This window comes from Nycticebus coucang, chromosome 17, assembly GCF_027406575.1.
Source record: "Nycticebus coucang isolate mNycCou1 chromosome 17, mNycCou1.pri, whole genome shotgun sequence".
NCBI classification, from domain to species: Eukaryota; Metazoa; Chordata; class Mammalia; order Primates; family Lorisidae; genus Nycticebus; species Nycticebus coucang.
In genome coordinates, this window is record NC_069796.1 from 25,976,837 (window position 1) to 25,999,424 (window position 22,588).

A 22,588-nucleotide genomic window follows, 5' to 3' on the forward strand; every position below is an offset into this window, starting at 1 on the left:
CAGGGAGGGTACAGGAGGAATGAAGTAGGGTTGCGTGGCTCCCGCAGTTCCTGGTCAGGGTGTGCGGTGGCCTGGCGGGTGGGGGTCATGGATCAAGTGTCACGGCGCAGGTCTTAGGGAGCTCTGAGTGGGCACCAGTGGCCTTTGGGGCGCAGGTCTTATGGAGGTCCGAGCGGGAGCCATTCACTGTTGCGGCACAGCTCTTATGGAGGTCCATGGCGGCGTAGCTCTTATGGAGGTCCGGGCAGAACAGAAACATCACTGGGGGGGGGACACAGGCAGTAGGGGACTCCAGGAGCCAACAAGGAGGTCTGGAGCTAAGGATGACCAGCACAGAAACCCCCACTCTTATTTATTTTATCATGCTGACATTGTCTATGATGTCCCCATGATCATAATAGATAATTTTGATCAATCTTCCCACCACCTCTCCCAACAGCTACCTCCACTGCCTTGGAAGGTGGGAGTGAGCGGGGTGTCTATCATGTGTCTGCAGGCCTCTGCCTCTCCCTAGTTTACTTAGCCCCACTTTTCCTCCTGACCTTGGTCTTCCCTGCTGGGCAGCCACTGCCCTCTTCAGCTGCAGCCTTTGGTTCTGAGCTCTACTTTCCATTCAGCCTTCTTTCACTCACTTTCCCTCTCCCAGAAAGAGACAAAGATGCTTTCTGCCTCTTGTTCTATTCTGTCATCTACCTCAGCATGGGTTTTTATTCCACTTCTGGTTTGCTGCCCCCTTAATGGGAGGAAACAAGGAGGAAAAGAAGAGGAGTGTATTTTGCACGGGAGGTTCTCAATGCAGGGCATGTGCATCTTTCTAATGATGAGTCCATGGATTTGATTGGTTTTTTCAGAGAAGTCTGTAATATCTAAATTTGTCAGCTTGTCCCCACACAATTAAAATGCCCAGTATGGCTAAACAATCAAGGAAGGGGAAAAATCATTTAACTATATCATTTTTCAAAGTGTAGATTTCATATGCCCTACATCATTAGTCATGCAGATTTCTTATTCAAAATACAGATTCTTGGCCTTACTGAATTAAATTATCTGGGCTCTGAGTGGGCACCATGACATGCATACTTAACCTGCTCATAGAGTAATTTAATATTATATATCATAGAAATACAGATTATCTGTAATATTTACATATTTACATTTATAATATAATTATTTATGAGCAATATTATAGATGGTAAACCTCCTACCAATGTTTGGAACATAGAATTGGAAGAGAAATATGTAACCATAATATCTATCTATTTTAATATTAAATTTCCATTAACCATTCTACCTACTTCCATTTTACATAATGGGAACTCTTGATGGTTCTCACTGAAACATTGAGGTATGTGTAAAGTTAAATACTCCTGCAGGCAGCATCTGAGTACATCATCTCTCAGATGTAGCACTGAGGCAGCTGAAATTGGCATTCAATGTCCATACTATCACAACTTGTGTTTAATACCTCTTCCTCAAAATCCTTCCCTTCCTATACTTTTTATAAGTATAAGTATCAGAAATTGAAATTTGCTGTCATGATTTTTTTCTTTAAAAAGTCATTTTTAAACTGCTTCATGTGATTTTTTCCTTGCTGGGTGTTTTCAAATTGATTTCTCAGTGGAAAGACCTTCAGTTGCAGAATTTTGTCAGGTACAAAAGTGAGACTCACAGGTCAGTAATTCCCAGGTACGATCTATTTCGTGTTCTCCATGATCTTCATATCCGTGGCTGCTCAGTTCTCAAACTGTCCATGCAGTGTAATTTCCTCTGGGAAACGCAGCTGTTGAACAGAAAGAAAGGACAGTTCCAAAATGACAGCATATAAACATAGAGGAATGATTTGTATGAAACTCTAATTGGCGCTTTATTTGACATTTTAAAGGCATTAGGTATTTCAAAGCCATTAAGAAAATTGTTATCCTTGCACAAGTCCCTTTAAAAGAATAAATTTACCCACCAGGCTGTTAAATCCAAAGTACTTCCTTTGAACAGTGAATAATCCACAGTGATGTTCTTATACTTTCATACTGTAATGAGAATTAATAACTAAAACGTTGCAAATGTTGTCCCTAAGTAGAACCACTGCTGGATATTCTGTGAGGTTCCTTCTGGGTTGGAGATCAGCTGTTTAGGTAGCATAATTCTTTTCTTTTCTATATGCTTTATTATCTTGACTTATATAGGAAAAGATGAACAAACAATTTTAGAGGGCAATCTATAATCCTTGCATGTATTAATTTCTATTGGTGTTTTCTTTCTTTCACATCCATTTTCTTTTTCTTTTCTTTCTTTTTTTTTTGCAGTTTTTTGGCTGAGGCTGGGTTTGAATCCACCACCCTGGGCATATGGGGCTGGCCCCTACTCTGTGAGCCACAGGCGCCACCCCTCACATCCATTTTCACAGAGCTGCCACTTTATTTGTTCCTTGTCTTCTTTCCCAGTGCTTCTGTGTTCTAGATTTATCAGCTACTCCTGGAGCATTCAGCATTAACACAGATGTGATGTATGCAGAAAGGCATTCAAGAAAAGATCAAACCCGGAGGCTGCCAATCTGCAGTTGGACTCTAACCTGCTTGCTTTGAATAATGCTAAAGTATAGACCCTCCTTTATAGGCTTGGTGTGAATATTATTAAACCTTCCCCACTATTCCCCTGTGCTTTGAATGTCCACTGACCTGTGAAGAAAGCTGAGTGGATAAATACACTTAGACCTAGAAAAGCAGAGGGATATTCGAAATAGAACTAATCTTGATTTTTTTTTAAGCTTTATATTATGGTATTTATTGATTTTTTTAAAACTAGAAAAACAACACACATAAACTGGCCAGCACATTTTCCTTGAAAAAATGAATGAAAAGTGGTGGGGCTAGTAACATTTATCCCCACCTGCCTATTTTTCCACCCTCATTTCGCATTTGCTGGTGCGTGAGTTATGCTTGGCTTGAGCCTTGAAAGGTGAAAGAGAGATTATGAAGAGGGAAGGGAGCCAGGGAAAGTGGTCCCGAAGGCTGAGATGTGAGTATCGTTCCCAGCACTCAGCTGAGTCCACGTGTTCTTTTTATCTGAGCCTTTCTTGAAGGGGGTGTTCAGGCACATCCAATGTTGCCAAAGAGCCAGGAAGACTAATGCTGGAGGGATTCTTTCACTTGAGGCAACTAGAAGGCACTGGTGACCTTGTGAAATCAGGTCCTGTAAAAAGGTGAGGACAGAATTCAGACGCCTGCTGGGAGCGCATGGAGGGGAGGTTAGGAAGTGGGATGTAGTGGAGAGGGCCAGGCTGTCAGGAAGCTCAGCTCTTCAGGGCCCTGCCCAGAGGCCAGGTACCCATCCTGTTTAATCTTCGCAATAGCTAACACAGATCACATCTGACATTACGTGTGAACTTAATGAATGTTACTTGAAAAAAGTGAAGAAAGAACATACACAAAGGAAAGAAAAAGAGATTTTTACAAAATGTCTAGTGATAAAAACCTAGTGTTTATCTAGTGTTTGTATTTTGAAAGACATATCAAGAATTATTTAAAAATTTTTTTTTGTAGAGATAGGGTCTCTTTATGCTGCCTGGGCTGGTCTCGGAACTCCTAACCTCAAGAGTTCCTCCCACTTCAGCCTCCCAAAATGTTGTTATGAGCTGGATGTGGCAGCCCATAATATCAGAACTCTGGGAGGTCAAGGTGGTTGGATGCCTTGAGCTCAGGAGTTTGAGACCAGCCTGAGCAAGAGTGAGACCCCATTTTTATTAAAAATAGAAAAGGCATTGTGGCGGGCACCTGTGGTCCCAGTTACTCAGGAAGCTGAGGCAAGAGGATAGCTTGAGCCCAAGAGTTTGAGTTTATCATGAGCTATGATGCCATGGCATTCTACCCAGGGCAACAGAGTAAGACTCTGTCCCCCCAAATAAATGTATTGGGATTACAGGCATGATTGCTCACTACTCCCGCTGATACAGAGGACTGATTCAATTTATTCCGAGAATTAGGCAGAGTCAGAAAGAAATACAGTAATAATAATAACACAGCCTTGTGCTGGCATAAAGCCTGATGGCTTAGGGAGCTCTTCTTTCATATTCCTTGTCTGTTTCTTTATATAAAAGGACATCATAGGACACTTAGGAAAAAAGGATAAGCTAAAGAACATTAAAAGTTAGGCTGGAAATCAGAATGTAGGAAAAGTTCTTAAGATAGGTTTCTAACTAGTATTAACTCATGATGTTATATAGTTGAAGAAGAGAGGGACGAAATTAGCACCCCAGAGAACCCCCGGGATCAGAATGGATAAACAGAAGCCTAGGTAGCCATTTATGTGTCATGAAATCATCCTGTTGTCATCACAGTCCCACATCTCTCTGCCTGACACTGGCCTGGGCAGCACTCTCGGCTATCTGTGTCAGAGAGCAGAAATTTGGGAAAGAATGCAGGGAAGAGCTATAAAGGTTATTAAAGATAAAAGAAACAGGGCCTACTATGAAATGTTCAAATTTAGTAAATCCCTCTCATTCTTTTGGAATTTTATACAATTCATGATGATTCATACCAGGCAGCTACATGGGGAGGTCTCTTTCATAATAATTCCAATTGTTAATATAATTATCCTTTTCTTTTGCAGTTTTTGGTTGGGCTGGGTTTGAACCTGCCATCTCCGGTATATGGGGCCGGCACCCTACTCCTTTGAGCCACAGGCGCCTCCCTATAGTTCTCTTTTAAACAAAATATTTAAAGTTGGCTCAAGCATAAAGCCTGGTCTTCACTGGATCAATTCTTTTGGTTTATCCAGTTGGGCTTCTTCCCTGGTGGGGGAGGAACGCTCTAACACCATTTCAAGGTAGTTTACAGCTGGCTTTTTGCAGCAAGGACAGAATGAAAAGCAATGCATGAACCCATTTAGACTAAGCAAGCAGCAGAGGAGTTAGTTTAAACAGAGGTTGTCCGAGGAGGTTATGGAATCTACTTCCCTGGAGACTTTTAAAAATAGGCCAGGCTCTTGTCTCTTTGGGATGGTTTTAGCTTGCAGAACAGCTAGAGGATGCCCCGGGCCCTCTCAAGTTCCTTTCTACCGCTATGAGTCTATCGCCTAAAACAGTACCTGAGGAAACCTCTCTGGCTGGGCAAGCCACAAAAACCCAGGCTCATTGCTAACTATTAATACAATGCTTTCTCACCACGTGGAATGATAAGTATACAAGCAAGGGTGGGGTCAGAATGACTCCTGAACCACACTGGGTTGGCGTTGCCAAAACAGGCTCCCTCTTCCAGCACTGATGGTCACTGAAAACACAAGCAAGGGCTACCAGTTAGTATTGAATGACAGTGCCCTGTTGGATTTCATGTATCCCATTGTTTTATGGTATGTGGGCTGGGTGTGTGTATGTGTCTGAAAATATGCTAAGTAAAACTAATTGGAAAGAAAATTCATTTAAAAATCAGGAAAACTGGGGGAAAGAACTTTCATGTTCTCTTGGGGTTAGATTCTAACATCATGCATTTGATCCTTACATTATTAGATCCTAACGCTGGGCATTTGATTTGAAAGGGTTGGAGGCTTGGGGGAGGGCGTTGTTGTCTGTTGTTAGCAGATGGGGTTTTCCTACTTGGGAAATGAGCCGGTTCCAGTCTCCTAGAGCCGCTGAGTAACGGCCAGTTTCTCGTATGGGCTGGAGAGACAGCGTAGCTGACAGGCACAGTCAGAGGTAGCTTTAAATACCACGCACCCTGCCATTTGGTGGGTGGGTGTGTTGTTACTAACCGTGCTTCCGCTTCAACAAAGAAAATGGTGAGCTGCCAAAAAATAAGGATGTTCCGTCTTAAAGGATTATGCTGAATTCTTTTTAGAAAAGCCTTTTTTTTTTTCATGTAGAATTTTATCCTAAAATATTTCCCAAATTTATTTAGGCATTATAAATTATTATCACCTTCCAAGGAAGGTAATTTAAGTATGGTGCCAGGTAACTAGAATTTGTGGAATGAGAGCACTTTCTCTCAACAGAGGTCTGTCTGCTTTCTTCATCAAGTGGTCTCGGGCGGCCTGTGTGGGGTGAGGGACCTGCCAAGGCCATAGTGATCCAGGCTGCCCAGGAACACTGGAGTTGGCAACCTACAGCCTAGCAAATTTTCACACAGGTGGTGAACATATGATTTTTTAAAAATGGTTTTTTACCTCCTCGCCTTCACAGATCCTGCTTTTCAGAAAGGTCACTTTAGTTTTATGTAGGAAAAGGAGCCTTTTCTTCAGCTCCCCCTTGAAGTGCTAAGTTGATGCCCTTCCCTCGAAGCCTCCCCATGACCTGAGTGGGCCTGAAGGTCATAAACCACAATCAATATGGAGGCTCGTTGCTGGGAGGTGCTAATTGACATCCCCAAAGAGGAACAGTGTCAACAATCAATAGAGAAGACAGAGCCCTGGTAGATTTATGGCTTTGATTTTGAAAAGGTATGGGAATGCCCAGTGATGTGTTCCCACCCCGTACTCCTTCTGAATGTTAATGTTTTCTTGAAGATGATTTCAGACACACTGCGAGGATCCTGCCTCTACTCACTGAAGCAGAATCCTCTGAAGAGTTGCTGAGGCAGAACTGAAATCGTGGCTCGCCTCAAAGAAGCAGCTGTAGTGGCCGCTAATGACGCCTCACGCAGGAAGACGATGCTGCTTTAACTTGGGCTTTTAATGGCAAGTTTCTAAGCCTGAAACAGCAGCTTTAGACCTGGGGTGTGCCATTAACTCCTTGCAGCTACCATTGTCTACAGCTTTCACACAGCGTGGTCGGGAAGAATGGAAATTAAAGAGGGTTGTAACTACCTGTAACTGTTCCACCAGGAAATGGACCGAGTGTTTGCTCAGCCAGACCCAGGTACTTGACCGAAGCTGTATCTTTGATGGGCTAATGGAATGCTTTTCTCTAACTTTGCAGTGTATGCATGAGCAGTCATCGCATAGATGCCTTTGGATCCAAGTTCTGAATTTAGATCTAGCTGTTAGTTAAAGTCTGTTTCATTAAACAGTTGCTGGGTAGAGTTAATAGGAGGGGAAGAAGTGTAATGATGCCTTTATTTTTAAAGCATGCTCAAGTTTATAACGTTACTGATACTGAAAACAAGTAGTAGTAAAACAGGCATTTTTCTCTCCTAAGCTGCAGTAATTTTTGTCTTGAAAGCTGTTTGCCCATGATGGCATTTTTTTTTCGCTCCTTTAAAACATCCAAACTTCCACAATATAACAAGGATGTTTTGATTTGTTTACAAAGGGTCACGGCCCAACAACTCATAGTGACAGCGTTGACCGTCCCTGGGTGATGAGCGGCGTGCAGCACTAGCCTCTGGGGTATCAGCAAGTAGTCTTTTCACTAGGAAACACACAGGGGAAGAAAGGAAACAGGGTGGAATGGTCGGGTTTATTGTTGGAGTTTCCAAGTTCCGGTTTGCTAATGATGCCTTTTTGATACCACCAGTTACTGCCTGGGCACCCTCCGTGGTGTTTTTCTGATGTTCTCAGCTGGGCTGCAGCCTTCTCCTGCAGTCCCTTTAAAACTCTACAAGCAGGTGTTAGGAGGAAGATGAAGACAGTAAAACTGAGGCTGGGGCTCAGGCTGGAAAGAAAGGTCTCCTGCTGACCCAGCGCTGACATGCAGCAGTGACAGGGGAGGGACAGGGTCCACGCCCAACCCCAGCAGTTGTGCCTACTGGACACCTTTGCAGGAACCAGCAGAGAACTGACCCCCCACCGCTCCCAGTGCAGCACGGGATGAGGGGACTCACAATAGTCCTGAAACTTCCTGGTGACATTTGTAGCTGACCAAAGTCCCATGTTTTAAAAGTCAGTGTTTGAGGGCATTTTAGTAGCCTTGCATCCATTTTTTTTAAAGTGTATAAGATAATATTTATCCTTAGCCCTGCTGTGAATTTTAAAGCATCAAGGCAATTATATTGGAATGGGAGGGCTGTACTTGGGAAAAAGGAATAATGGGAGCCAACAACAAAAAATGTGTGAAGCACCTAGGAAGAGCCAGGAAACTTTTACCTGAAGTTATTGGCTAGTTCACAAAAGAGCCATGCATTATTTGGATTTAATGAAACATTTTGTATCTGTGTCTGTATATCCTAGGACTCGAGTTACGGTTTACCCTATTAACATGCAGAATTTCCAAAAGATTTATAGGAGAATAAATTTTGCTTATGTCATGATTTGATTCTCTAGAATGACGATGAGGTGGCTTGACTGGAGGACTCACAATTGTTGGGGGACACGCATCCTAGGGTGATCTGCAAGTTTTCTGAGTCTGGGGTGGGTGAGAAGGTTGGAGATTCCAGTTATGCAAACAAGAATGCATCTGAGGCTTGCTTTTGCTCTAAAAGAACAGATTGATTCTACTTAGCCTCAACATCAAGATATGTATTACTTTAATCATTCAAAGCCTTGTTAACATTTCAACAGTCAAGCCTCAGAGCTGTTGCAGAATAATGCAGCACTTTGAGTAAGGTTATCTGCCAATCACTGCAAATTCAGTCCTGCTGAGCTAGCCGGTTCTCTTCTTCTTAAAGTCTACAAATCGGTCTCACTAGTCTGGCAGATAAATATAAATATGGTTCATAGGATGTCTTTATGGGACAAAGTGTCTGGTCCATCACATGTGACTGTAAACTGGACAAGCCCATGAGTGTTCTTGCTCAATGAATAGTCTGTTTTTATACCTACTTGTGAAAACATGTCAAGTCACGTCACCAGGTTTCTTGACCTAGAAGTTTTAAGCATTAGGCATGGCAATTATGTGATTTAGGAGTACTTTAACTACAGATAGCATTGCTTCACTGCACCTAGGTGCCATAACAGCTGGAGGACGAGGACATTCAACTCATTCCAACACGCCAGAGAAAAATCTGAGATCCAGAATTCTTTGGGGGGTGGGGTGCTATTCTTTTGGTAACTGATTTTTATGATTCTGGGCAGTTTACTTATAATCTCTGTTCCTTTGTTTGAGTAACAGAAGGTAGAACTAAATCTCATTTTTCACAAAATGGTGTAAAGAGAAAATATCTATTCATCACCACCTATTTATTGAACACCCACTATGTGCTAGGTGGGATACACAACTACCGCAGCTATTATCATCGTGACTCACTGCAAGAGGCTGGGCTCTTGAGCTGATGACCACAAAAGCAAGGCTGTCAAACTAAGTGCCTGCATGTGACTCTGCAGAACAAGGTTCCCAATGCACTCGACTAATTCTGTTGCTGTCACTTTAAAAAATTGGAAAAGAAATATGTCATTGCTTTAAGATATATGTTCTTCAGAGAAACTATTTTTCCTTACTGTGAAATTGTATAATGAGATGCTAATGAAATAAAATGTCCAAGGGATCTGAGACTGAGAAGGGAACAGGTTGACATTAATAGTTTCCATGTAATGCATTTGGATTCAGGATATTTTTAATGGCTTCCTTTCCCCACCATAAAGCAGATTAGGTAAGAAAGGGTTGACCTCTTAAATAGAAGGGTAACTATTTCTGACTGCTTTTTATATTGCAGACCTTACCCATCAGCATGGAGGCCAAGGAAAATTTAAAGAGCCAAATAACCTACTGCTTTTAAAATCATGAATGCTGTATTAAAGTGTCACCATGACTTGAACAACCTGTGATTTTTTAAAAAATATATTTTATTTAGGGTATAGCATCTCAGTTTGGCTGGATGACAGGCTATTTTCTCTGCATCAGTTAGCTGGTGGCTTGAAGTTTCAATTTGGTTCTTTGGTCTATAAGGTGCTAGAGAGACTTGACTTAACCTATATTGAAAGATTCAATGATCCCAGAATAGCAAGGAATTCCTCCTCGAGCTTGTTGTTTGATTAAGAGAAGGAGGCAAATACCCTTGAGACTTGTTCTGTAATCGGTGCTGTCACAGAGCACCAGTGATGTCTCCGGAGACAGAGTAAGACGCCCTCATCCTTGGGGAAATGAATCCCCTTGCTAGGGGAAGGCCCTACTGAGGACGGGATATTTAGTGCACATTCTGAAGGAGAAGCAGAAGCTCCACAGGTCGGAGGAAGGCAGGGAGGTGAGCATGATGAGGTGGGTAACCTGGAGTTGGTCAAAGGACAGCAGGTGTCAGGTTGAGCTGATACACCGACCAACCAGGGGCAGTCTACGTAACTTTATTCTTATCAATATATCGGTCACAAAACTGGGGAATCAGTGTAGTTTAATGTTTATGCCTTTTTGAAGTTATGAAAATAAATTAGCATCTTCGAAAATTCCACTGTGACAGTAGGTCCTACCTAATTTGTGGTCCAGAGACCACGTGGTCCAGAGACCAGGGTGTCAGGTCCACGAGGGGGTTAATGGGCTGTGGATGCTGGGGTACAAAGGTCTTCTGATGGGAGGAGAGAGAATGTCTGGGCTGAGAGAGATGGACAGAGGTGCCACATACAGGAAGTAGGGGCACAGGAAAAGAAGGCCACTCGGAACGTTTCTAAGCGGAGGCAAGTGGCTGGTGGTGTGAGTGGCCTGGTTAGGATGGACTGTTCACTGGGGCTTCCCAAGGAATCAGGGTGATTTACGTTTTGTCAACATCACGGAGTCCGGGGACGTATTGTGTGATTTTTGAAAATGGCATCTTTTAATTAAGGTTTTCTTGGTCCAGTATTAAAATTAGACTTTATTTCTTGAGCACACACAAACGGACCTGGTAAAGGAAAGACGCGGATGTGATGCGTGATGGGAGAAGCCCATGAGGACTGAAACTGCCGTGAGTAACCCTGGTCCTTCTCTCTACTTAAAATAACTGCCATTTGTTATTATGAAGACTTAGAGTGATCGTCTCAAAAATCTTCTGAAATAATTCACTGGCCCAGATTTCACTATTAACCTAAAAGAAAGATTTCATGATTTAGTTGAAAGCAGTTATGGACACTTTCCATGAATCATTTTTATGAATAAGAGGCATTTTTACCCTAGGACAGATACTTTAAAAATGTATATGTCTTTGAATATTTTTGTATTGTAGTAGTGAAGTGATTATTTCTTTTTCAATGTCTTATAGCTGAGGCTTCCTTCAAGCTTAAACATACTGTTGAACTTTCCAAATTTGTGAATTATTGATTAGTTGATCATAGGTTTAAAATCAAGCAGGCTCTTCCTAGGATTTCATTAGTCCTAGATGAAATTGTGAAATAGGCAGCGTTTGATTCTGGATCTCTTTACTTCCTTAAAACCATCTCCTGGTCATCTCTTCTTTGTCCATCATCCCTCATCCTTTCCCAGGGGCTGTCTAGCTGGGTGCCCTGCTCACAGCCCCCTTGTCTATCTCCTGGCCTTTCAAGAAGTCCCTCATACCCAGCAAAATCTTCTTTTAATCCCCTTTCTCCCTGCCATACCACATTCCCCCTTCCTTCAGGTGGGAATGGTCTTCCCAGACAAATTCCTGTTGATACATTAATGTGTCAATTTCCTTGTTTGTCAAAGGAGGCCTTGTTAATTTGACCAAAAGAAATAATTTTTGTGAGAAATCAGGCACCATGGTATGCTGGGAAAGAAGAGGTTTATAATTCCCAATGTGCTAATCTTTTACCTCTATTTGCTCATCAATTTGGTGTATCTAGAAGGGGCTGGTGATGAAGAGGTCAGAGAATGTATGTTATATTTTATGGCTAGCAGGCTTGTTAGAACAGGTGACCAGCCTGCAAAAGAGGGTTAACCATATATTGGCATCTAACCTTTTAATTAGCCTGGGGTAGTAAAACAAGTTACAACTGATTTTTTAAATCATTCCAATAGCTGGGATCCCTTATGGAGAAGCCGGGCACCAGGGTCATTTCTCGGGAGACTGAAGAGGCAGCAGTGGCAGATAATCTGAATCAGGCCCCACTAACATATTTTTTCTAGGATTTCTAGAATGGTTGCCTGTCACTGAAGCCCCCAAGGGAATGATGTACTGGCTCTAAATGCTGAGTCGTGGCTGAAGCATGGGAAGGGTGAAGTGGTGCTTTGAGAAAGGGTTTGGTATTTTGCCTTGTAGAGAGGGCTGAGAAGGCTGCTCAGGGCTCAAGGTGGCTTTCATCAAGCAGACACTGGGGGTTGTAAGGGGGGATAAATGGGGCACTGCTGTGCTGGGCCATCAGGCTGTGCTGAGGGCTCATCTCACAGTCTCCAAAGGTTCTCTATTCAGATCTTCCCTGCTTTCTTGGGCTTCAGAGATTCAGAAATCCTTATCCTTTATTTTTACTTAGGTTCTCCATTCTGAATATTGTCATTTTATACTGTTAATGGTCTTTCTTTATATTTTCTTTATGGATTATGAAGTGTTTTCCTAAAGAATTTTTTGGAAATGCATGTCTGTCCCAGGCATGCTAAGAATGGACAAAGAAAAGGATGCTGGCTTCATTTGGGCTGGAGAGAAAATAGACATGGATGGTATGCTAGTCATCCAGCCAGGAGAGCAGGGGTCAAAGTGGGGGGGTCCTCAGTGGACATGAAAAGGCAGAGGGAACACGCCAGGGAGGGCTTGGGCCTCTGCTCCTATATCAGACACCTTTCTTCTGACCCAATCCTTGGAGCATTTTCTATTTGGTATGATTAAATCTTGTGGGTACGTTTGGTGGCACAGATGGCTAAGGAGAGCTGGACTGGAGGCTCGAACCTCACTTCCTGCCCCTCCCCCCTTTGCCCTCCCCACTGGGGGATCATCACCCGCAGCCGGGAGGGTGCTTAGAAGCAAGCAAACCAAAACCAAACTCAGCCCATTAACATCCTCTGTACTCCTAAAGTGCTTATTTAAAAAATATATAGTCAAATTTCATCCCAATCTTCCCTCAAAACAAACATGAATTATAAATGAATCTTGCAACAATTCCAGCCTTTAAAAAAATTCAAAGTGATGGTGCTGCCAAAAGGATTTATCATCCCCAAATTGGTAACTCCTTCCTCCCAGTTACAGATTGTGATCCCTTTTAAAAACTCTCTTTTTTTTCAACTATGATTTTATAAACTTTGAAGTGTCACTATACACACAAACTATTATTATGATTACCAGTGCTGTACTTGAAGGCAATGATTATAAGTTAACTGAAGAAATATTGTGTTGATGCTTCAGGACATAAATTCTATTTTTATTTGTTGCTTATTTTCATCATGCATAATTTCTTTTGCATCTGTGGTAATTTCCATAGCTAACGAGTCTGCTATCTAATTTTTCATACAGACAAGTTCACAATAAATGTCATATGATTTTCTATTTAGTAATATTGAATATATATGCTTTTGTTTACGAAGTTTTATTTAAATAAATCTAGTTCTGCATCTGAAGCTTTTCATGAGTTTTGTATACACTTTGACTTGCCTTTAAAGACAAACAGCAATATTCAGGCACCTCATTTCTTCCACCAGTAAGATGGAAATGGTGGAAACATGTCCTTTCATTTCTCTTCCTCTCTCCCCAGTAGTCTTCAATGGTAGGGAGCCCTATAAAGAAAAGTGCTCTTTTAAAAACAGGCAGTCGATCAATCCCTTTTTTCTAGCTCAGTTCTCTGGGTGATTCCCGGGGTCAAGTATTGAGGCTGGACTTTGTTTTCCGAAGAAAAGAGAAAAAGCAACAATAACTTCATGGTTTGGGAGTCTGAGATACCTCCCCTCTCCTTTGGCTCAGGCAGTTGAAAGCTTTGAGAAGCAGCAATGCTCCATCGTGGTGTCTTAAGTGAAGCAACAATTTGCTTTGTTGACTTTTCTTCGTTGTATGCTTTCCAAGGGTTTTCACAGACATTTAATCTTACTATAGCACCATGAGATACGCAGGCATTTCTACGTGTGCTTTCACAGCTCGGTGACCTCTCCAAGGTCCCACACTCATTTAGCAGGAGGCTGGAGACAAGAGTCCATCTGAGCCTGAGGGTCCCTGGGAGAGTTTACACATTGCGCACCTTTTCTAGACTCAGTTTCCTTGCCATGGGGCTATCGATGTCCCTGCTTCCATGGAGCTAGGAGTCGAGTGGCTAATAATTGTCAAGTTTAGCCACAGTCCTGGCACATAGCTCGTACTCATTCAATGTTACCATGGTCAGAATGTGAGAGGAATAGAATATGGGAGCTGGAAGAGACTTGGCAGGGGAGGCTGGGTTTGGATGTCAAGTTGACAGCATGCCCTGGGGTCAATATTACCTTGTACATTTCTCATCTTCTATATTATAGTTGCATTCCCAGCTCATCCCTCCTGGCCCCAGGTGATTCTTCTGAGAACAATCTGGTAATTTCATGCAAGAGTAAAGTATTTTTTCCATAATTATACAGAATTAAGTATGTCTGGTGAAAAGAAGGCTGGTGTACAGATTGCTTCTTCTCTTTGAAAAACATGACTGTGAGGCCAGAAAATAAGGCTGCTATTTGATCCTTACCCCTTTTCCTTCTCTTTCTTTCTCCCTGCAGATAACTCAGCCTGTGCAGGGTGCAACCGCCATGAGCACTGCAGACTGATGATGGATGAGGAGGAAAGCAGAAGGCCCCGTGCTCTGGCTCCCCTGCACCATGGATGGGCCACAGCCTGTCCCCTCACCCCTAGTGCCCCTTGAGGACGTGTCATCAGATTCTAGCATGTCTCTGGAGCAGAAAACGACATTTGTTTTTGTTATTTTGTTGTTTATTTTCTTGGGCATCCTTATCGTCAGGTGCTTCCGGATTCTCCTGGACCCTTACAGGAGCATGCCAACCTCCACCTGGGCTGATGGACTTGAAGGCCTGGAGAAAGGGCAGTTTGACCATGCCCTTGCTTAGCAGGGACAGAGCAGGGTCTCCTCCCGAGGCACTGAAGTGCTCTCCGGCTGGGTGAGGATTCCCTTTAGTCAATGTTCTCAACAAATCACATTTTGACAATATCTAGTCCTAGGACCACAATCCATTATGCTATAAACACATAGTTGGATTAAAGACAGTTAAGGATGTTGGAAATGGAGGTTTATGTTATCTACCCCAGATAAGGAGGTTTACATTTCTATATTTGCTCTATAAATGAATGAATATTGTTGACCGTGTGTGATTGTGAAACCAAGAGCATCAATACTCATGTAGACTTTGTCATAAAACCAACCCTATCTTATTTGACCAGAGAATAAAAGGCAAGAAAAGACCTGCTTGTAGCCAACAGAGATTTCCGTGCTGTAGTCATGTCTCTCAGGTTGTTTTGTGTGAGGGGCATCTAGATCCTCAGTAGAGTGGGGAAGATTGTGCTGAATGGACCCAAAGCCGTTACTTGCTTCTCCCAAAGCAGGGAGTGCTGGGAAGCGATGGGAAATCCTGGAAGACATGTCCTTGGTAAATACGAGTGAGCATGATGTTTTATTTTTCAAATAAATCTGAATATGGAGGCTACAGAGTTTTAAAACCTATCTGGTAGGCCATGTATATTCTATGTATTCATATTAATAGTGATATGCATAGCAGGAACCATACCTAACCTGAACTTACTTTCTTTACACAAATAATGGAAATAATAGGTTGCCACTGTAGCTTCGAAGTTTTTTTTTTTTTTTAATAAAAAGTTAATTGTTTAGAGGAGAAGTCTTTAACAGTCTTGAGAGGAATGTGCATTTATGATTGACTATAGTCACCAAATAAAACTTTTCAAGAAACAGAAGTGTCTGCTCTCTTATTTCACCAGGACTAATGCACTGAGGCGAGGTGCTGTGCTGAATGCTGAGGTTTAACATTTTTCCACGACACAGAGAAAAAAATGAGCAAAGAGCATGAAAGGTTATCCTTCTGCCATTTCAGGAAGGGCTCCCACAATTGTCCTGTACAGATAAACCTATTCTAAGCCCTCTTTAAGTCCACTGAAGAGGGACACGTTAACACCTCTTATTCCAACTTTGGTAGGAAAAGTTGTATCTACACGAAACCCCTTAGGCTGTACTTATAATCCATAGCTTCCAATTGCCTCCTCAGCTAGTCATCATCTTTTCTAATTACAAAAAAAATTAAAAGTTGATTATGCCTCCAAAGGCAGCCCTTAGCAAAATAGCTTTCTAGCCTCCTATATATATATTTTTTTTTTACATTCTTCGGTTTCCTGCTGCCTGGGTTCCCCCTCCTCCCCACATGCCCTCTTGATTATTTCCTTTCTTGTTTATCTTAATAAAAGATTTTTTGAAATATGATTTATATGCTATACAATTTGCCCCTTTAAAGCACACAACTGAGTGATTTTTAGTATATTCACAGAATTGCACTACCATCTCATCACTATCAAATTCCAGAACCTTATACCCAGTCACTACCTTCCTCCTCCCAATCCTTGGCAACCACTAATTTACTTTCTGTGTGTACAGATGGGCCAATTCTGAATATTTTGTATAAATGAAATCATGCGATGTCTGGCCTCTTATGTGTGGTTTCTGTCACTTAGTGTGCATTATTTAAGGTGCACCGTGTCACAGCTCAATCAGTATTTTAAACCCTCACATGGCAAAATGATATTCCATTGTCTGGATAGCTCACATTTTATTTATCCACTGGCTATTTTGTATGATGCAGCTATGAACATTTGTGTGTGAGTTTTTGTATGGACATATGTTCTCACTTCTCTAGGTTATGTACCCAGGAGTGGGGTTGCTGGTTCAGGTGGTAATTCTTATGCTTACCTGTTTGAAGAACAATGAGACTGCTTTCCAAAGCAGCTGATCATTTTACATGCCCAGCAGTAATGTAGGAGAGTTTGGATTCTTAACTGTCTCTGGCTACTCAAATTTCTTCTTCAGCTGTAGAATTTTTAATTAAACATAACTATTCTAAGAATGTTTTGAATCAAAAAGAGTGCACCACCCGTGATTTGTACGTGCTACAGGTTTATCAATGCTTTCAAAAGTTCTTTGCTTCTAGATCTAAAGGAAAATATTTGCTGCTAATTTGTGGTCATCTTGTGGTCCCTTCAGTCACCTGAGTATTTTTCCTGTCTTACTAAGACATATTTCTTTAGTCTCCTAATTGTAAGGTTTCCTTCAAATATAATTATGTCATATGTCTTCATTAAATATTGTCTTATTCTCTTGAGAGTCTATTCAGAGTCACTTGAGTATTTATGAAGCCCCTGCTTTGAACCTGGAATTATCAACCCTGGAAAGAGAGGAAAGAGATATGGCTAACTCTTGCTCTTGCATATGGGAGGCATGACAATTAAGTTCATGAACTCATCCTAGAAAAAATGCTACATCCCTCATTGCTGAATATCACTATGGTCACCTTTGAAGTACTCCTCTTGGGAAGCTATGCAGCAATGACAGTTCCTAGTCTACTTTTCAAAGCAATTTTGGAATTCTTTTTCTGGAATGACAATCATATGAGATCTGACAACTAAGTTCACAAACTTACCACTGTGCACTTACATTGGCAGCACTGTACAAACAACTCAATAAGGTTTCATATCTTAGTATATCTGAGTTTCACAGCTGTGTTCGTGTTGATGTGTGGCACTGTCTTGCTGAATGGAGTTCATTATTGTTGTTGTGTGTTTCCATGTGTTGTAGAATGACAGCTCTGATGGTCATTCCAGAAAAGAGTTCCAATCTTGCTTTGAAGCAGGGACTAGGTGCTGGCATCAGTGCATAGCTTTCCAAGGGGGATACTTCAAGGTGACCATCATGATATTCAGCAATGAGGTATGTAGCATTTTTTCTGGGATGAGTTTGTGAACTTAATTGTAAGACCTCCTACTTTTCTACCTTGTTGGAGACAGAACAAATGAAAGAAAGCAGAAAAAAAGCATCTGACTGAATCATTGTTCAAATGACCAATGTAGGCCTATGATTCCCCCCCCCCATCGGAATTAATTAGAGAACTTAATATGTAAAGGAATTTTTATTATAAAAGTCATACATAATCATGGTAAAATGTATTCAACAATATGAAAAATACAAATAGCAGTAGTCAATATTCTAGCACCTTAGGTCAACCTAACTTCCAGAGTCTCCCTGGGGGCTTGTTCAAAATGGATTTTGCTACAACCTTCCAACCCTAGGGGTTGATTCTATAGAGTTGGGTGAGCAAAAAAATACTCTGGGACTTAAAATATAGAAAAAAGATGAATCTGGGCCAAAATAGTGAAGGGAATGTCCCAGGAGACAGTGGCTCAGGTGTGACTGTGTGTAAGTGCTTGGCATAAAGCTTTATGTAATGTCAGTTATTAGTACAAAATAAATTAGATCTTGACCTAAGAGAATGGAGATATTTTAGATATGTGCAAAGGAAAAGAGGAGAGAAAAATCATAAAATAAAGAAACAGATGTGCGGATGTGGGGTTCTGGCCAGGCAGCTAGAACCTATGTGGGAAGGACACAGGTGGAGTGGGACATCTGAGAGTCCTCAACAGAAAAATCAAGTGGGGGAGTCACTGCAGATTCATTAGAATGAAAATGAAATGAAGACGAGTGGTCAGTTCCAGCTTCCATGCCCTTCCTCAGGCCAACACTGGGATCTGCTTCGGGAACAGGGGCAGGCCTGAACCGTCACCTGCCCTCTCGCCAGGAGGCCTTTGAGCACAGGCTTTGCAGGGCCTCCCAAAGCCTGAGCTCCTTTTTCTCTTCCTTTTATTTCCCACTCTATTTTTGTTTTTCCTTCTCAGATTACTGCTCCTTGTTCAACCTCTCCTCGCTGGGGCTCCTTGCTCCTCCCTTGTTCAGAGCAAGAGTGACATAACAAGTGATAAAAAGCTTTGGGCCATTCTGAGTAAATTGATCCTCCCTGTGAGAAGGGCTGGCTTTCTGTTTTAATTACTCTCAGCTCCTTGGGGTGAGCAGAATACTCTCAAAAGGTCACAGAAGTCTTCTCTTTCCTGGCTTTCTAGCTACAGGAGTAACAGTGCAGCATTTTGCCTATCTTACAAGATATTTATAACAAGTGCAGCTGGCCTTTATTATGTATATCTGCATCCCAAGATAAAAACAAACAAACAAAACTGTCCAAGGTCATTCTCTAGAATAGAAAAATGTGCACAGCCTCATTCTTAGCCTGAGCTCTGAATCACAACCCCATGGTTCATGGCCCCAAGAGACCTCAAGTTCTAGATCAACATCTCTCTAAGAGATCTTTTAAAATATCTTAAACATTGAATAAAGCAAGTTTAACAGGAGGTGTGAAGGGGATTTCCTTGCCTCCTGCTGTTAAGTTAATGAACATTCCAAAATGGAAAATTCTTTTGCTACCTTTAAGAGTTAAAGCTAAGGCAAAATAAACACCAGTTTTAGGAGGCGAAAGCTAGACAGAACAGATGTTTATGTATGCAGAAAAAAATGTATTCAAGTTCCTTTTTTATTAGATTCATTGTTCATAGTTTTGCTGAAATACAGAAGTTTTTATATTGTAAGATATTGATAAATTTGGTGTGATGAGAAATTTCACATGTTCACTGTAAGTTATTTTTAAAAACACTCTGTAGTTTCCAAATGTCAACTTCTAGAGTTGACATGTGAAATATATGGCAACAATTATTTTCAACCAACACTGTGAACTCAAAAGTATTGAATGAAATCGGAGATGTGATTTCTGTGATATATGATGTGTGTCTTTTATGAAAAATTATGTAAGATGGGTGTTTCTTTTATTGATTAATCAAAAGGTAGTGGAGGAGAGCCATGATCTCAGCCAAATCCCTACATGTACATATGCAATCCAGGATCAAAATGGCCCACACCAGAAAAGATTCTTTCCTTGTTTTGAGACAGAAAAGAAGAACCCTCGAAGCTTTGTCGTATCACTTGTTTCTAAAAAAGATCAATGAATTATTTCCAGACAGATGTCTACCATGCAGATGTGAGGGCTCCCCCATCCTGCTGTTAGTTCTGTCTGGATGAACCAGGGCCCAACTCCTTTTAGGCAGGCTGTGGTCTTTTCCAAGTTCATTTTTTAAAGAATAGGGTTCCCCCACTGGATTTAGTAGAGTAGAAATTTTGTCTTCAGTTTCTGGCTACAAACTATCCTCATGTCTTAACCCAAAGCACCACAAGGTCCTCTTCCATCCCTCCACCCCACAGCCTTTCTCAACATTCCAATTGTTTGCTCCTATTCTTTCTTCAGTTTAGAGTAAGGGAGATGCCCTTGAAACTGTCTTTAAGAGGAGATTTCCACCATTATTCTCTTCTGATCCTATGAGCAGCCTTAGGCCACCAAGCTTATGCCACTTTTAAGAAAAGGGCTCTTCCTGAGTTCTTAGGAGTTTGAAAAGCAGGAAGAAACATGGCTGTCATCTGTTTGGACTCCTCATTTTGCATTTGAAGAACAGAGGAGCAGAGAGGTTGCATGGCCTGACCACAGTGCCCTCTCTACACAGGCTGTGTCTTCTTAACATGTGTGCTATGCACATGAATTCAAACTTAACATCTAGTTGACAAACCCATGGGTAAAAATGTCCATTTGCTAATCTACATGAGAGTTATAATAACCTTACATAGTCTCTTTTGGCAGGGAGAGGGACAGATATGTTTTGTTTCTGGAGAAAAGCCCCGGACAATATATTTTCTTTTCAGATATTTCTTCTGAAGCTTCAGTTTAAGGCTCTGGGCAACCGGATGTATTTTCAGTTAGATTGTGGAGAATTCCTTAGCTAAGATTCTGTTTCTCAAAACACAAGATAATCAATCTAGGATAAAGCTTCAAAGTTTCTGTATTTCCAAACAGACTTTTGAGCTGTTTTTCTTAGCTGAAGAGGCTCGACAAGGGCGATTGCAACGCCAAATTCATAAAAGCTGTGGATACTGCCCTCCCTGTGGTTTATCAAAGAGACCTCTGGGTGCTTTTGGGATGTAGCTAACTTCAGAAAACATACAGTCAAGTACTGCAAGCTTAAAAGTAGATTTTATTCTTTTCTGCCCTCCCTTTTCTCTAGTTACTTCGCTTTTATCACTCCCTCTATTTTTTGATAATTAGAGTGTTGAAAGAAGCTTCACGTACCATTAAATTCATTGCTTTTCCTGTAGAGGAATATTTTTCTCAAGAGTCAACAAATGGCTGCATGGTTCTTCCTGAACTTGTCTAACTTCTGAAAGTGTCCATCCTATTTTGAACTCATTCTGTTTTCATAAAATTATCTCCTTATCTGCCAAGAATTTTTCTTTCTGTAATTTTTACCCGTTTAACCTTGTTTTGTCTTCTGGAGTAAGAGAAATTTCTAATTTCTAATTGTTAACCCGACAGCCCTCAAGACACACTTTAGTGTCTGTGGGTCTCTCCTGTCTTCCAAGAGAGGCTCTGATAACATTTTGTTCTTTTCAGAGAGGTTTTGTTAGGGATAGTTGTCTCTCTTATTCTAGGAAAATGGCTGGGCAGCTTTGCTTATAGGCTGTGATAAAAGACTAGGATTTCCTACGGTCAGAGTTCCTCTCCTGTAATGCAACCCACGGTGTATGCAGGGATCACCTGGCTTTCCATGTGTCTGTTGCCTTGTGGGAACTGGGGTTTAAGGAAGTGGCACAAGATTGTCATGAATAATAAACTGTCCTTTGTCTCTGACCCATAAGTCTTGTGTCTTCTGCTAGCATTCGGAAACTGTAACAGGTCAAGTTGTTAGTTCTCAAGTAGGGTAAATTTCAGATCATTCACTGTTCTTGACAAATACCATATTCTCCTAAGACAAACAATTCCAGTTCCTTCAACCATCTTACATATTACATCTGTCATATGCTTTGAATCATCTCTTGTTCTTATTAAAAATGCTAGATGCTCTTCTGTTTAACTATGTCCTTAGTACCTAGAAAGGAAAATAATAGTCCATTTGTGGGTCTGCCTAAAAGGAGGCAACGCTGACTTTGTTCTGAAAACTACATGGCTTTTTATAAACTGATGCCCCATTATCATATTAATTATACTTCCCATCTTGTGTCATCTGTGTAAGTTGGCTCAGCAATCCTCTGTATATTTATCCACATTAGTGATAAAACTGTGAACCTATCAGAGCCAGAGAGAGAGTCCTGAGCCTGGCTGCCGATATCTCAATGTGTTTAAGAGTTAGTTGGTAGCTGCAGTTAACAAGGGCGCCCCATGGAGGGGAGGCCTAGAAGGACTCATTTAAATCCTGCAGCAAAGCATCAGAAGACAGGGAAGCCACCAAAGTGAAGTCTGTGTAGCTTCCAGAGCTAAGCTAACATCTTGAGGGTTCATATTAGCAGGGGTTAGGTGGGGCAGTCAACCAAAATAGCAACAAGGGACTCTGGCCACATTACCTAGAACTTAAAACTCACAGGCATGGAAAAGACTTTTGGCCACATCCTCCCTCTCTGCCCAGCACTATAACTCTGGTGATACATGAAGATAATCATGTTGTCCCTGCCTGATGAAAACTTCTCCAGAAGCAGAGATTGTCAGTCACGTATTAATCAGTTCCGCACAACGTGGGGAAGTGAAACAGCACATGCTAGGAACTCTGGCAACCTGGGTTCATTCCTGCTTCTCCAAGAAACGATCTTGGGGGCATTTAAAAATCGCTTAATTTCTCTGGGCTTCATTTTCTTCATTTGTAAATTGTTTGGACTAATCTCTACATTCTCTCTAACTTCTTTAAAAAACATGAGATTTGGGAACCATTTACTGAATGCCAGTGCGAAAGAGGCTGGGAGAACTTTGAAAATATGCCCT

General features: G+C 41.5%; 1 protein-coding gene across 3 annotated transcripts; it reads left to right on the top strand.

Annotated features, from left to right (window-relative positions):
• Window positions 1–5,242: 5,242 nt before the first annotated feature.
• CTXN3 (cortexin 3) lies at window positions 5,243–16,336 on the top strand. 3 transcript variants are annotated; one of them, XM_053566869.1, is made up of 4 exons: window positions 5,243–5,343; window positions 6,170–6,844; window positions 10,656–10,733; window positions 14,402–16,336. In XM_053566869.1, the coding sequence occupies exon 4, from the start codon at window positions 14,456–14,458 to the stop codon at window positions 14,744–14,746; it is 291 nt and encodes a 96-aa protein (XP_053422844.1). In that variant the 5' UTR covers window positions 5,243–5,343; window positions 6,170–6,844; window positions 10,656–10,733; window positions 14,402–14,455; the 3' UTR covers window positions 14,747–16,336. The 3 variants fall into 3 exon arrangements, with proteins under 3 accessions (XP_053422844.1, XP_053422846.1, XP_053422845.1); XM_053566870.1 differs by having other exon boundaries at window positions 5,248–5,343; window positions 6,493–6,844; XM_053566871.1 differs by lacking the exon at window positions 10,656–10,733.
• Window positions 16,337–22,588: the final 6,252 nt, after the last annotated feature.

Coding starts and splice junctions, on each gene's coding strand:
- CTXN3 (XM_053566869.1), top strand. CDS start 14,456: ATGAGGAGGAAAGCAGAAGGCCCCGTGCTCTGGCTCCCCTGCACCATG.